The sequence below is a fragment of the Rana temporaria genome, chromosome 8 (genome assembly GCF_905171775.1).
Source record: "Rana temporaria chromosome 8, aRanTem1.1, whole genome shotgun sequence".
NCBI lineage: Eukaryota > Metazoa > Chordata > Amphibia > Anura > Ranidae > Rana > Rana temporaria.
In genome coordinates this window covers 19,766,841-19,783,030 of record NC_053496.1, presented here as the reverse complement: position 1 = coordinate 19,783,030, position 16,190 = coordinate 19,766,841, and the positions used below count along the sequence as shown (strand labels likewise).

Here is a 16,190-nt window from a genome sequence, read left to right as displayed (position 1 = left end):
TAGTTTGCATAAAATGGAGATTGTTTGGTAGCAGAATGAATTGAGTTATTATATGCAAACTCAGCCAGTGGAAGCAGAGAGACCCAATCTTCCTGAGAGAACGACGAGAAGCAACGTAGATACTGTTCCAAAGTTTGGTTTGTTCTCTCGGTTTGGCCATTTGACTGCGGATGGTAAGCAGAAGAAAACGACAGCTCGATCTTGAGAGACTCACAGAGCGCTTTCCAAAACCTGGAGGTGAATTGCACCCCACGATCTGATACAATATTTGCGGGGATGCCGTGAAGCCGCACGATCTCTTTAACAAAGATCTTGGCAGTTTCAGGTGCAGAGGGCGTACCCTTCATGGGTAAAAAGTGTGCCATCTTAGACAGTCTGTCCACCGTCACAAAGATGGTGGTGAAACCCTCAGAAGAGGGAAGCTTAACGATAAAATCCATAGAGATCATTTTCCATGGTCTCTCTGGAACGGGCAAAGGTTTCAACAGTCCCCAGGCTCTGGATCTGCTCCCCTTATTTCGAATGCACGTGGTGCACGACTCCACGTAACTTTTACAGTCCCTCACAAGCCGGGGCCACCAAAACGTGCGTTGCAGAAGTTCCGAGGTCTTCTGTACCCCAAAATGACCAGCCAGTTCGTGATCGTGACAGAGGCTCAAGACACTGACCCGTAAGTCTTCTGGCACAAAGATCCTGTTCTCATGCCACAACAGACCATCCCTAGGTTGTAAATCTGTATCCGGGAACGAGGAAATACCTGCAGAGGCTTGCTTGATCCGAGACAGTAGATCGTCTTGTAACAACAGAAAATTCCCAGCGGAAAGGATAGTGTCCGGAGGAGCAGGAGTTTCAGTATCGCAGTACATCCGTGAAAGGGCATCGGGTTTGACGTTCTTAGATCCTGGCCTGTATGTTATGTGGAAAGTGAACCTTGTAAAAAAAAGCGCCCATCTGGCCTGTCGTGGTCTCAATCTCTTGGCTATTTTCAGGTACTCTAAGTTCTTGTGATCTGTGTAGATCAAGATTGGGTGAGCTGCGCCTTCCAATAGGTAACGCCACTCCTCCAGTGCGGCCTTGATCGCCAAGAGTTCTCGGTCACCCACATCGTAATTCCTTTCCGCGTCAGATAGTTTACGGGAAAAGAAGGCAACCGGGTGCAGGAGAGCTTTCGGCCCTTGTCTCTGGGAGAGGACTGCTCCCACAGCCGTCTCTGAAGCGTCCACCTCCAGGATGTAGGGCAGGCTGGGGTCAGGGTGTTTATGAACAGATGGCGTGCCCGTGCACGCCGATCTGCCGCGAATGCGCGCTCCCGTGCGTGCTGGTGCGCCATTGCGCGCGCCCGTGCGTGCTGGTGCGCCATTGCGGCCACGTCTATGACAGTAGCTGTATGGCGGGCGCTTTAAGGAGTATAGGCGCACGCCCGCCGCGTTCCTAAGGAGCCGATGCACGTGCCCGACGGCCGCGATGGCCGTCGGTTACCTGAAATCGCTACTAACAGAGCGAGAAACGGGATCTGTGTGTGTGTAAACACACAAATCCCTGTTCTGTCAGACAAGAGGAAACAGATGGTGTGTTCCTAGTATATAGGAACATTGATTGGTCTCCTCCCCAAGTCAGTCCCATCCCCCCAAAGTTAGAACACATTTAACTACTTGATCGCCCCCTAGTGTTAACCCCTTCCCTGCTAACCCTAGTGTTAACCCCTTTTGCTACATTTCTTTGGTAAAAATAACCCAAATCAGTGTATATTATTTAGTCTGTAGGAAAATTATAGAGTCCACAAACTATGTTTGAAAATTGATCAAACCTGATGTCATTTCTTGCGTCCCTAAAATGCCAGAAAAGTACAAATATCCACAAGTGACCCCTTTTTGAAAAGCAGACAGTCCAGTGTATTTAGTAAGAGGCATTGCGAGATTTTTTGAAGTTGTAATTTTCTGTCACAATTGTTTGGACATTTTTTTTTTAAATACTGTCACCAGAGCAGTGCAGCATCATCATATGACTAGTGTGGCAGTAATCAGGTGACACTGACTGGTGACAGTATGTAAAAAATATATATATATATATATATATATATATGTATATATATATATATATATTTTTTCAATATAAAAAACAAAATATGTCCTTTTTTTTACAATTTTACATGCTGTAACCAGAGCAGTACAGTGTCACCATAATGATATTGTATTACTCTGGGGAGATTATGAGGATTTTTTATATTTTTTTGCCTATTACAATAATAATCACTATTATAAGCAATAATTTTAATGAATGGTATGCATTCATGTGCCATTGTGTACAATTGCGAAAGCTGTGATTGGGCACAGCTATCACATGGTACAGGGGCGCTGTGATTGGACCTGTCTGAACACTGTGACCAATCACAGAGATCACAATAGTACACAATGAATGGCTATGTGTACTATTGACATGTGATTGCTGTAAATTGGTCACAGCAATCACAAGGTACAACGATCTGGATACAGCAGATGACAGATCACGCAGGCACGCGGCTCCTAAGGCATGCACGAGGTGCGCACCTGAAGGATGTCATATGACATGCACCCAGAATAACAATGCTCCTGCTCGGCCATCATTTTACAATAGGCCAAGCAGGAAGTGGTTAAGCTACCAGAGGGGGATATGTAAAATATAGAGCGTGCACTAATACAATATTACAGTCAAATTGCATCTATATCCCTAAGTAAGAACATTTGTGCAAGTCCCCGATACCGGGGTGTGGCGTGGGATTTTAAGGATGCATGTTGGAACATTCATAAGTTAATCTAATAAATGTTGGTGTCTTTAACCAAAGCCACAAAAATTCATGGAAAATCACAAGTAGATTAACTCCTTATTTAGAAGGGAAGTTTAGGGAAAAAAACTTACATTTTGGATGCTCAGCCTTGTTGGTGTCCGTCTGCTGTCGGCGTCCATCGGCGGCCTTGTCCGGCGTCCGTCTGCGGCCTTGCGGGGTCCGTCCAGCCTTGTCGGTGTCTGTCTGCTGTCTTGCCCGGCGTCCATCGGCGGCCTTGTCCGGCGTCCGTCTGCGGCCTTGCACGGGGTCCGTCCAGCCTTGTCGGTGTCCGTCGCGTCCGTCTTGCCTTGTCGGTGTCCGTCTGCTGTCTTGCCCGGCGTCCATCGGCGGCCTTGTCCGGCGTCCGTCTGCGGCCTTGCGCGGGGTCTGTCCAGCCTTGTCGGTGTCCGTCGCGTCCGTCTTGCCTTGTCGGTGTCCGTCGCGTCCATCTGCCGGGGGTTGCAGCGTTATGTGTTTGAGTTTTGCGCCTTGGTCGAGCTGTGCAGAGCCGGATTTCCGGTGTGTGTTCGGCTCCTCTCGCGTGGCTGCGGGCGTGGCCGAGCCTAGCCGAGTGCACAGTACACTCGGCTTGGCCTTTATCGGTGGCGCTCAGAGACAGCGTATAACGTGGCGTATAACGCGCACCCACGATTTCCCCCCTGATTGTAAGGGGAAAAAAGTGCACGTTATACGCCGATAAATACTGTAAGTGCGGTGACTATGTGTAAAGCGCAATAACCCATTGCAGCCATTAAATCCAAATATGTGATTATAAATACAGCCGCATGAAGTGGCCTCTCATGGGGCCGGGCCCCTAATGGCCTCGGGCCCTCTGGCGGTGCCCAAGTGCCGATGGGTCAGTCCGCCCGTGTATAGCCATTGGACTTGACTCTGCCATAGTAAACATGCTTTTTAGTGTCTACTCTCAGGAAGCGTGGTCGTTTTTTGGGGTTTTATTGTGTGGGTATGTCAGTGTATAGCCAATTTTCTTTCATTTTCAGATCCCCTTTATAAGGTATCAATGAACATTCTTTTTTATTTTTTTCCCTGCACATTTCTATTACTTTGCTCTTCAGGAGCCTTGTACAGTTTTACATACATCAAATGAGGATGTCTTCCATTCTCCTGATTGCTTGTTTTAATCTCATCCTATATCTACAAAGACAATATAACCCAGGCATGTCTGAATTCCTGCATTGATGTGGGTACAATATCACAGCAATTAGGCTGAAAACATACCTGTGATCAAAGCTTTCCAAATGCTTCCGCCATGCTCAGTCTTTGTTTTCCAGAACAAACGCTCTGACTTTGTACAGTCTCAAAGAAACTCAACGGGGAAGAGAATATCAAAAGGTTGGAATTTGTGGTGGATTGTGAAACGATCATAATAAACTGTGAGGCCCCGTACACACGTCCGAGAAACTCGACGGGCAAAACACATCGTTTTGCTCGTCGAGTTCCTTGTGAAGCCGCCGAGCATCTCGGCGAGCCAAGTTTCCTCATTGACTAACGAGGAAATAGAGAACATGTTCTCTATTTGGCCCGACGAGATTCTCGTCGGTTTCCTCGGCCAAAAGTGTACACATGGCCGGGTTTCTCGGCAGAATACTGCTCCCATCGAGTTTCTGGCTGAATTCTGCCGAGAAACTCGGTCGTGTGCAGGGGAGGGCTGGCAGCCTTAGGCCCCATACACACGAGAGGATTTATCCGCGAATACGGTCCAGCGGACCGTTTCCGCGGATAAATCCTCTCGAGGATTTGTGCGGATTTCCATGCGATGGAGTGTACTCACCATCGCATTGAAATCCGCGCCGAAATCCTCTGGCGATGACGTGTCGCGCCGTCGCCGCGATTATGACGCGGCGACGTGCGCGACGCTGTCATATAAGGAATTCCACGCATGCGTCGAATCATTACGACGCATGCGGGGGATCCCTTCGGACGGATGGATCCGGTGAGTCTGTACAGACCAGCGGATCCATCCGTTGGGATGGATTCCAGCCGATAGATTTGATAGCATGTCAGCGAATATTGAGCATAAATAGGCCGGCGTAAGCCCACCTAATTCAAATGTGGAACAGGGGGGCGTGTTTTATGTAAATAACTTGTGACCCAACTTGACCCAGCATGCGCCGTCTGTGGAATTTCCCAGTGTGCATTGCTCCAAAGTACGCCGCAAGGACGTATTGGTTTCGACGTGAACGTAAATTACGTCCAGCCCCATTCACTGACAACTTACGCAAACAACGTAAAATATTCAAAATTCGAAGCGGGAACGACGTCCATACTTAACATTGGTACGCCGCATGTACGCCTCATATAGCAGGGGTAACTTTACGCAGGGAAAAGCCTAACGTAAACGGCGTATCTGTACTGCGTCGGTCGGCCGGGCGTACGTTCGTGAATTTGCGTATCTAGCTGATTTACATATTTCTAGGCGTAAATCAGCGTACACGCTCCTAGCGGCCAGCGTAAATATGCAGTTAAGATCCGACGGCGCAAGAGACTTACGCCGGTCGGATCTAATACAAATCTATGCCTAACTGATTCTATGAATCAGGCGCATAGATACGACGGCTCAGACTCAGAGATACGATGGCGTATCTGGAGATACGCCGTCGTATCTCCTTTGAGAATCTGGGCCTGTGTGCCTGTATGCACTACAGTTCCTTGAAAAAGTATTCATACCCCTTTAAATTTCCCACATTTTGTCATGTTACAACCAAAGAGGTAAATGTATCTTATTGGGATTGTATCTGATAGACATGGGCATCCGCTGAAAATTTTTCAGGGGGGGGGGGGGCGCTTTGGCAGCGGCGATCCAGTCGCATTTAACCCTTTCTTCAAACGCTAGCGGGGGTTAAAAGCGGCCAAATAGCGCACCTAAAACGATGGTAAAGCGCCGCTTTTTAGCGGCGCTTTACCGATAACGCGGCCAGCTGGCAGTGTGAAATAGCTCTTGAGATAATTCAGCTTTACTCCATGCCCATATAAATATAGCCTAGAGGATGTACAGTCCCCCCTTCAGCACATATGGACCCCCCTTTAGCACAGATGTACCCCCCTTCAGTACAGACCTCCCCATTCCGCACAGACCCCTCCATTCAGCACAGATGGACCCCCCTTCAGCACAGACCCCTCCATTCAGCACAGATGGATCCCCCTTCAGCACATTCCCCACCATTCAGCACAGATGGACCCCCCTTCAGCACAGACCCCTCCATTCAGCACAGATGGACCCCCCTTCAGCACAGACCCCTCCATTCAGCACAGATGGACCCCCCTTCAGCACAGACCCCTTCATTCAGCATAGATTGACCCCCGTTTAGCACAGACCCCACCATTCAGCACAGATGGGCCCCCTTCAGCACAGACCCCTCCATTCAGCACAGATGGACCCCCCTTCAGCACAGACCCCTCCATTCAGCACAGATGGACCCCCCTTTAGCACAGCCCCCTCCATTCAGCACAGATGGACCCCCCTTCAGCACAGACCCCTCCATTCAGCACAGATGGACCCCCCTTCAGCACAGACCCCTCCATTCAGCACAAATGGACCCCCCTTCAGCACAGCATTACTCTCCGGCCCCCGGCTACTACTGGATGGGGAGCGGAGGAAGATCACTCTGCCAGGGAAGGTAAGGAGATAAGCAGGCAGGCGGCTGGCCGGTATTTGAGCCAGGGCAGAAGAACATGCGAGCGGAGCTGAATAGGCAATGCACCCAAAACTGAATAAATATTCACTCCACTCCGACCAGCACATGATCATCAGAAAGGGCCACAGATAATGGAAAAAATACACCCCTATGCTAGTAGGAGCAGGAATCTTTAATTCAGATTTTTTTTTTATTCTGCACTAACTTTCTTTGAAATTTCACCAGCCCCTATTCAAATCCAACCCGGGGACAAAATCGGGGACAGACTTGGTCTGGGGACAGTGTCCTCAATCTAGGGACTGTCCCCGGAAACCAGGGATGTCTGGTCACCCTATGCTGGGAGCTCAGCATTCACCACATCCAGGAAATCAGTGCTTGTGGGCTTCACATGCCCACAAGCAAGATGGAAACGTCCATCATCAAATTTTTGTTAAGTTCTTCTTATGTACTAAAAAGGACAGCGGATGCTATATTACACCAAACCGGTGAGTATTATTTTGTGATTGGGAAAGTAATTGAATGACTTAAAAAAATGTATTGAATGGTCGCCGGACCTCTGCTTTAATATCCCTTTAAGGATGGCATTCTAACCACCACTGTAAAGTAACGAGACCTGAAAATTATTTCAAGGGTTCCTCAGGGGTAAAAATGTTGAAAAAGACTGCTCTACGACGACCTTGTCTAAAGGCTATCAAGATTTCCATGCAATTTTACTGCAGAATTAACAGCATTTTCACCCTTCTGAATTTGCTTATATTTCCACTATATAAATGCAGAAGCTGCAGTCACTGCTTTATTTTAAAGGGACAGGCTCCATGGCAGTTCTCCAGATCCTGGCTTCCCTGCCTGTTGGGACTCTGACCTGGAACATGCATGGCAGAGTGGAAGCTTAGAATTCCTTTAGACTTCTTTGGATGCATGCTACGTATTATGCCGCGTACACGCGGTCGGAATTTCCGATGAAAAGAGTCAGACGGAATTTTTTCATCGGATGTTCCGACCGTGTGTATGGCCCATCGGACTTTGAATTTCCGACGGACATAGAAACATGTTCTCTTTTTTTCCGACGGAAAAAAATTCTGGGGTAGATTCAGGTAGGGGCGCGCACTGATACGGCGGCGCAGCGTATCGTATTTACGCTACGCCGCCGTAACTTACAGGAGCAAGCGCTGTATTCACAAAGCACTTGCTCCATAAGTTGTGGCGACGTAGCGTAAATGGGGCCGGCTTAAGCCTGCGTAATTCAAATGTGGAAGGGGGGCGTGTTTTATGTAAATAATGGATGACCCGACGTGACTGACGTGACTGCGCCGTCCGTGTACATATCCCAGTGTGCATTGCTTCCAAGTACGGCGCAACGACGTATTGGTTTCGATGTGAACGTAAATTTCGTCCAGCCCTATTCGTGAAACGACTTACGCAAACGACGTAAAACAATTCAAATTTCGACACGGGAACGACGTCCATACTTAACATTGCGTGCGCCTCCTAATAGCAGGAACAACCTTACGCCGGAAAAGCCCAACGTAAACGACGTAAATAAATTGCGCCGGGCGTACATACGTTTGTGAATCGGCGTATCTAGTTAATTTGCATAATCTACTCCGACAACAACAGAAGTGCCCCTAGCGGCCAGCGTAAGAATGCACCCTAAGATACGACGGCGTAAGAGACTTATGCCAGTCGTATCTTAGGCTAATGTCGGCGTATCTAGCTTTCTGAATACAGAAAGTAGATACGCCGGCGCAGCTTTGGAATTACGCGGCGTATCTATGGATACGCCGGCGTAATTCTTTCCTTAATCTACCCCTCTATTGGAAATTCTGTTCATCTGTATGGAATTCCGACAGAGAAAAAACACGCATGCTCGAAAACAATTTGATGCATGCTCGGAAGCATTGAACTTAATTTTTCTATGCTCGTCATAGTGTTGTACGTCACCGCGTTTTTGACGGTCGGAATTTGGTGTGTCCGTGTGTATGCAAGACAGCTGGAGCGGAATTCTCTCGGAAAAAAACAGTCGGAGTTTATTCAGATGGAAAAAGCGGTCGTGTGTCCGCGGCATAAGTCAGCGATTCAATAGGCAGTGATGTCAGGATTAGGATGACAACCATGGAGAATTCCTATTTTACTTTTAATCAGCAAAGGCGGCACCCTGATTTCTTATTTATGTCTTCTGTATGTGCAGCATTATAATGTGTACAGAAATATTTTCCTATAGGTCACTGTATGAATATCATACTTACTACATGTTTTGTATGTCCTTGTTTTTCTTGTTCGAAGGACATGAAATGGATTGAGGAGAAGCAGGCACTTTATAAGAGGAATCAAGAGCTACTGGATAAAGTAAGACTTCATCCTAAAATACTTTATAGCAAGACATTTATATTTTTTTGAGACACAATGGCCCAGATTCACAGAGAGCGGGCGCGCATTACGCTGCCGTAGCGCAAACAATGTACGCTACGCCAATGCAGCGCAGAGAGGAAAACATGGAATTCACCAAGCCAGTGCTCCCAATGCTGCGCTGGGTTTCGAAGGCGTACACCGGCGTAGGTTGAAGTGGGCGTGAGCCATGAGAATGAGGCGTGACCCCATGCAAATGATGGGCCGAGCGCCAGACAGATACGTATCACGAACTGCGCATGCGCCGAGACGTGGACCCATTGCCCTGGTGCTCAATTTTTTTTTAGGGGGGGGGGGCACAAACAACGCCACTGTGCCCATCAAATGTTGCCACTGTGCCCAGCAAATGCAGCCACTGTGACATAAAACGCAGCCACTGTGCCCATCAAACGCTGCCAGTGTGCCCATCAAATGCTGCCAGTGTGCCTATCAAACACTGCCAGTGTGTTTATCATATGCTGCCAGTGTGCCCCCCGCCTGCTCGCCATGTGGGGTCCTGCATGCGTCTCCTGCCATGTCCCCCGTCTTCTCCTCCTACCAGGCATCCAATAGCGGTGCCTGTCGTTGCAGCCAATCAGGTGACAGGTAACAGACCCGAGCACCTGATTGACAGAGAGGCAGTTCAGTATTAGGTTCAGTGTTCGGAAAGCGAATAGTCATTAGCCTTCCTAACACAGCTGAGTGGACTGTGAACGCTAAGCATGGTGCTCGCAGTTCACCTATTTTGAAGCCTATTAGAGTCTATAGCTCTAATCCGGTGCTTCAAAAATACTCCCCACTGCTGTAATTCAGACACCTGGTGCCCAAAAAGGGGCTGGCACCTGAATACGGGGTGTTAGCAGTGGCCATGGATAGATTCATGCTTTGCATAAATCTATCCATTGGGCATAGAGTGGGTAGCAGGAAAGAGGGGGCGGCACTAATTAACTATGTTCTTTCCACTGCAGATTAAGCAAATGGAGACTGATGAAGCAAAACTGAAACATGACGTCCAAGATGCAAAGGACCAGAATGAGCTGCTAGAATTCAGAATCTTAGAGCTTGAAGTAAGTAATTAAACCATTTCTTAAGGTGGCTTCCTTCAGTGTGATGTCGGTGCAGACCTTCACAGACCCAGACTAAAACAGCTTAGAAGGTCCTAGCTAATTGGAGTAAAAAATATACCTGTCCACACATTTACAATCAAAGAAAACTACTTTTGCATGCTCTGTGTTATTTTTATATCCAGACTGAAGAGGTCTCAGGGAGTTGTCTACTAACTCTTGGCAGGGTAGACTCACTCATATGGTCTCCATGTACTACAGTACAGTGCATATAACTTATAAAAATGGGGAGCAAAAGACTATCCACCAAGTGAGATGGTAATCAGGGAAAATGCTCCAAGGCAGCTCCAAATGTACCAATCCACAGAAAGTGGGAAAATCCAAACTACAAAAGAAAATGGACAGAAACGCCTCTAAGGCCTCGTACACACGAGGGGACATGTCCGATGAAAACGGTCCGCGGACCGTTTTCATCAGACATGTCCGCTCGGAGATGACTGTTTGATGGTTGTACACACCATCAAACAGAAATCCGGGCGGACAGGATACGCGGTGACGTGGCCGCGCCGTCACCGCGACGATGACGCGGCGACGTGCGTGACCCTGGAAGGTAAATGCTTCGACGCATGCGTCGAATCACTTCGATGCATGCGAGGGCTTTCGGCCGAGCGGACATGTCCGGTGAGTCGTACAGACTACCGAACATGTCCGACGGACAGGCTTCCAACGGACATGTTTCTTAGCATGCTAAGAAACATTTGTCCGCTGGAAACCTGTCCGATCCGCCGGACAATTGCCCGGTCGGCCATACACACGACCGAACATGTCCGCGGAAACTGGTCCGCCGGACCAGTTTCAGCGGACATGTTCGGTCGTGTGTACAAGGCCTAAGAGTATCACTCAAATCTAAATAAAGCTGTCAACAAAAAAGATAGTGGCCATTATGTGCACCATGGCAAGTGTGATTGAGTTGAGTGGGGGACACTGTGGGGGGTGGAGGGCACAGGGGGACACTGTAAGGGGGTGGAGGACACAGTGGGACACTGTGGGGGGCACTGGGGGACACTGTGGGTGGGTGGAGGACACGGGATGACCGGGAGATTATCATATGCATCCTTTGGTCCTGTTGGGGCCCGGGCCCCCTACACCTGTACTGGCTGCCGCGCCACCCGCTCCCACGATGGCGGCCATTATACCTCAAGACTCCAGTGAAAAAAACAGCGCCTAACCTGATGCCTGAATACCCCTCACAGCACGCTGCTCCCTGCGGCCCCTCCTCTCTTCTCATCCGTCCCACGTGATGTGGGGGCAGGGGTGGAGGACACTGTAGGGGGGTGGAGGGCACAGGGGGACACCGTGGGTGGGTGGAGGACACAGGATGACCGGGAGATTATCATATGCATCCTACGGTCCTGTTGGGGCCCGGGCCCCCTACACCTGTACTGGCAGCCGCGCCACCCGCTCCCGCAATGGCGGCCATGGTACCTCAAGATTCCAGTGAAAAAAACAGAGCCTAACCCGATGCCTGACTACCCCTCACAGCACGCTGCTCCCTGCGGCACCTCCTCTCTTCTCATCCGTCCCACGTGATGTCATGTACAAGCACCTGGGGTGGACGTGGACGGGAGGGAAGGAGGAGCGCGCTGTGAGAGGTATTACTACAGCCGCTTCCTGAATCCCTGCTAGACTTCATCTATTGCAGATGCAGAGCCTCTCACGGGCCCCCTAACGGCCCGGCCCTCAGGCAGTGCCCAATGGGTCAGTCCGCCCCTGTTTTAGGGGTTCCACTAGGGTAAAAGGATGAGAAAAGCTGCTCTTTAAAAAAAATAAGATAAATAAGTCCAGCAGGAAGGATGCGCCCTTCACAATGACCACAGCAGGTGTGCAGGCCCAGGCTGTGAAGAAATCTCGCCAGATGGTTTATCCTTCCAGCACCTACCAAAAACTGTACTATCAGTTTTGGGTGAATGCCCCTAAAATTAGGTCTATGACTCTTGTCTTCTCAGGAGCGAGAACGGAGGTCACCTGCTATTAATTTCCACCTCATACCCTTTCCAGAAGGGAAGAGCCCCCTCCAGGTCTATTGTGAAGCTGAAGGTGTCAAAGTAAGTTGAGCATTACCTCTTCTTTATGGACCAAGTTTTTTTAAAGTGTTGTTTCTACTGACAAGTTTGATCCGTCTTCTTTAGGACATCATAGTCTGTGAGCTGATGAGAAAGCTGGACATCTTAGGGGATAACGCCGTAAGTGTATGTTCACTTTCTAATTGTGCATGTTCTAGCGGCTTTATTTGTCGCACACACAAACACAATCTGCTCTTACAGGTGGAGCGTACTGACTGAACGTAAGCTAGTGACTTCTGAGAGGACAACATTGTGGCATTTCACAATCTGTCTGGGTCTTGCTCATCTTTCTGGAAGCGGCATTCTGCACCATTGCTAATCCTATGCTTAACAAAATACTGCTTTTTTTCTGTGCTACAAAAGTGTTCATATGTCATCTGTAGAGATGAGCCCGATGTTCGAGTCGAACGTAAGTTTGTCTCGAAAATCAGGTGTTCGCCTGTTCGCAGAATAGTGAACAATTTGGGGTGTTTGTGGCAAATTTGAAAGCCGTGGAACACCCTTTAAAAGTCTATGGGAAAAAAAAAAGTGATAATTTTAAAGGTTAATATGCAAGTTATTGTCATAAAAAGTGTTTGGGGATCTGGGTCCTGCCCCAGGGGACATGTATCAATGCAGTTTATTTTTTTTTAAATGCCAGTTTTTTCGGAAGCGTTGATTTTAATAATGCTTAAAGTGAAATCTTCCTGCTGGCTGTCTATAGTATGCCTGTAAAGTGGCACATTTTCCCCATGTTTAGAACAGTCCCTGCACAAAATGACATTTCGAAAAGAAAAAAGTCATTTAAAACTACTCGCGGCTATAATGAATAGTCGGGTCCCGGCAATACAGATAAGTCATTGAAAAAAAACAGCATGGGTTCCCCCCAGTCCATTACAAGGCCCTTTGGGTCTGCTATAAATATTAAGGGGAACCCCAAACCAAAATTAAAAAAAATGTGTGGGGGTCCCTCCAAATACAATACCAGGCCCTTCAGGTCTGGTATGGATATTAAGTGAAACCCTGTGCCAAAATAAAAAAAAAATGGCATGGGGTTCCCCCCAAAAATCCATATCAGACCCTTATCTGAGCACGCAACCTGGCAGGCTGCAGGAAAAGAGGGGGGGGGACAAAAGAGCACCCCCCTTCTGAACCGTACCAGTCCACGTGCGCTCAACATGGGGAGGATGTCCCCATGTTGATGGGGGCAAGGGCCTCATCCCCACAACCCTTGCCCGGTGGTTATGGGAGTCTGCGGGTGGGGGGGCTTATCGGAATCTGGAAGCCCCCTTTAACAAAGGGGACCCCCAGATCCCAGCCCCCCCTATGTCAATTGGTAACAGGGTACATTGTACCCCTACCATTTCACCCCAAAAAGTGACACAAATGGTAAAAAGAAAAAAAATTCCAGCGATGTAATCCTTCCACGGGCCGACGATACATGCCGCCAAGATCGATTCCGCCTCCATGGGAGACGCCTGCCGGATTACGCCGTCACAGCTCTTGAATACGCGCTGATGGGGCCACCCGTGAGGTGAGCGGATGACCCCTCCCTTACACAATAGGGAAACGCTGCGGGGTTACCCAGTGACATGTACGGATGACTCTGCTCCCTCTGACTCAACGGGGAAATAACAGTAACTTGCATATTAACCTTTAAAATTAGCACTTTTGATTTTTCACGTTCGTGTCCCATAGACGGTGTTCATGTGTTCGAACTAATTTTTTTCCTGTTCGCATTTTCTGCTGCGAACCGAACCAGGGGGTGTTCGACTCATCCCTAGTCTTCTCCCTTCTTATATTTGAATTTGTAATTCCATACTGGGTGTTGATGATTTGGAGATAATATGCAGTGAAGTTAGTGGTTTAGAAAACTGGGTACTACCCCATTTTAAATGAGGATTTTAGGGCGTTTTGCTCACATTTGTGTCTCACCTCCCATAAAATGTCCAGCCTCTTGTACTTTAATAATGTTACCAAGCCAAAAGCATTTTCCAACTTAAAGTATATCCAAACCTGTAAGATAGTGTTGGTAACCCTTTAGGTCTAATCCCCCCTTTTGTTCTAAGCAAGGGGCCTGTCAGTTATGGTCACGTGAATGACATTTAAAGGGGTTGTAAAGGTTATTTTTTTTCCCCTAAATAGCTTATTTTACCTTAGTGCAGCCCTTCTTCACTTACCTCATCCTTACATTTTGCTTTTAAATGTCCTTATTTCTTCTGAGAAATGCTCACTTCCTGTTCTTCTGTCTGTAACTCACCACCGTAATGCGAGGCTTTCTTCCTGGTGTGAAGAAAGCCTCTTGAGGGGGCGAGCAGGAGTGTCAGGACGCCCACTAACACACAGCTTGTTTCTCTATCTGCAAAGTAGAGAGTGTCCTGACTTTCCTGCTCGCCCCCTCAAGAGGCTTTCTCCACACCAGGGAGAAAGCCTTGCATTACTGTGTGGACTTACAGACAGAAGAACAGGAAGTGAGGATTTCTCAGAAGAAATAAGGACATTTAAAAGCAAAATTGAAGGATGAGGTAAGTGAAGGAGGACTGCACTAAGGTAAAGGAAGCTATTTAGGGAGAAAAAAATTCCTTTACAACCCCTTTAAGGGCCAGTGCAAGAGGGACTAGAGGTTGTAGAGTTTGGACATTTCTGTGGTGAGGTCTGTTCTCACCTGAGCAGGCCACCTTCTGTTACTTTGGTTCAGGAGTTAAGCCTCGTACACACGATCAGTCCATCCGATGAGAACGGTCTGAAGGACCGTTGTCATCAGTTAACCGATGAAGCGGACTGATGGTCCGTCGCGCCCACACACCATCGGTTAAATAACCGATCGTGTCAGAACGCGGTGACGTAAAACACAACGACTTGCTGAAAAAAATGAAGTTCAATGCTTCCAAGCATGCGTCGACTTGATTCTGAGCATGTGTGGACTTTTAACCGATGGTTGTGCCTACTAACGATCGTTTTTGACCTATCGGTTAGGAATCCATCGGTTAAATTGAAAGCAAGTTGGCTTTGTCCCAAAGATAGAATATGGATAAGGCAATGGGAATAGCAGAAGGGACAATATTATAAATGGGGGGACCCTCACAATGGTGAACACCCTGACCCATAAAGAAGAGAGTACATTTCAGTGGGAACTTTGGTAAGCTACCTTGCTGAAAAACCTGTATAAGCAAAACCAATATGTATGTTTTAAGTGTTTTAGGCAAAACCATTGAATTGCCACCTCTACCCAACTGGACAAGTCAGTATGAACTGGAGTAAAGAGAGAGTGAGATGATCAAGTAAAGAAAGCTTGCAAGCGCGGAAAATACCTATTGCCCCTGCCTTAATTCCAGTGTCCCTGTAACTTCCTGTGGACAGAACTGGGATCTCAACCAATGACTTTAGCATTTTTACCCACCTTCTGGGAACTGCAAAGCAACATCCCTATATGCAATCTGGATGAGAAGAGGGGAAGGTGTTTGAAGCCCAATCCAGGAAGCAGCCTACGATGACAACACTGCTCTTCCCAGTGCAGTGAATGAGCATTGTCATTATAGGACAGGAAGTATGTTCCTGGCAGAATCTCCATGTGAAAATCGTAAGCTGCCGTATATTACATTGTTGTTTTTTTAGTTTAGATATACTTTAAGAAAGATACAGTAGAGAAATAATAGAACCCGGTCAAGTTTTTATTGCTACCTGGGGTACTAAAAGAAAGGTAAAATATGCAACAGACAAAAATCGGACAGGGTTTCAGCCTCCCCCTACTAACGCGATCAGATTTTCCGACAACAAATGTTCGATGTGAGCTTGTTGTCGGGAATTCCGACCGTGTGTAGGCTCCATCGGACATTTTCTGTCGGAATTTCCGACAACAAAAATTTGAGAGCTGGTTCTCAAATTTTCCGACAGCAAAATCCGTTCCCGTAAATTCCGAGCGTGTGGAGACAATTCCGACGCACAAAATTCCACGCATGCTCTGAATCAAGTACGAGACGGAAGCGCTCGGTCTGGTAAAAGTAGCGTTCGTAATGGAGATAGCACATTCGTCACGCTGTAACGGACTGAAAAGCACGAGGCTGAAAGGCGCAAATCGTCTCTCACCAAACTTCTACTAACAGGAAATTAGCAGACGGAGCCCAAAGGGTGGTGCACTTGGTCTTGAACTTTCGTTTTATTGTGCCGTCGTACGTGTTGT

The 16,190-nt window shown here is 47.9% G+C and overlaps 1 protein-coding gene across 1 annotated transcript in view; it reads left to right on the top strand.

Moving 5' to 3' along the window:
* The window catches only part of JAKMIP3 (Janus kinase and microtubule interacting protein 3), a 118,242-nt gene that overhangs the window by 71,837 nt on the left and 30,215 nt on the right, over positions 1-16,190 (top strand). The window contains exons 12-15 of the mRNA XM_040361366.1: positions 8,743-8,805; positions 9,813-9,911; positions 11,915-12,013; positions 12,098-12,151. Coding sequence (XP_040217300.1) covers positions 8,743-8,805; positions 9,813-9,911; positions 11,915-12,013; positions 12,098-12,151 — 315 coding nt within the window. The remainder of the gene's footprint in view (positions 1-8,742; positions 8,806-9,812; positions 9,912-11,914; positions 12,014-12,097; positions 12,152-16,190) is intronic.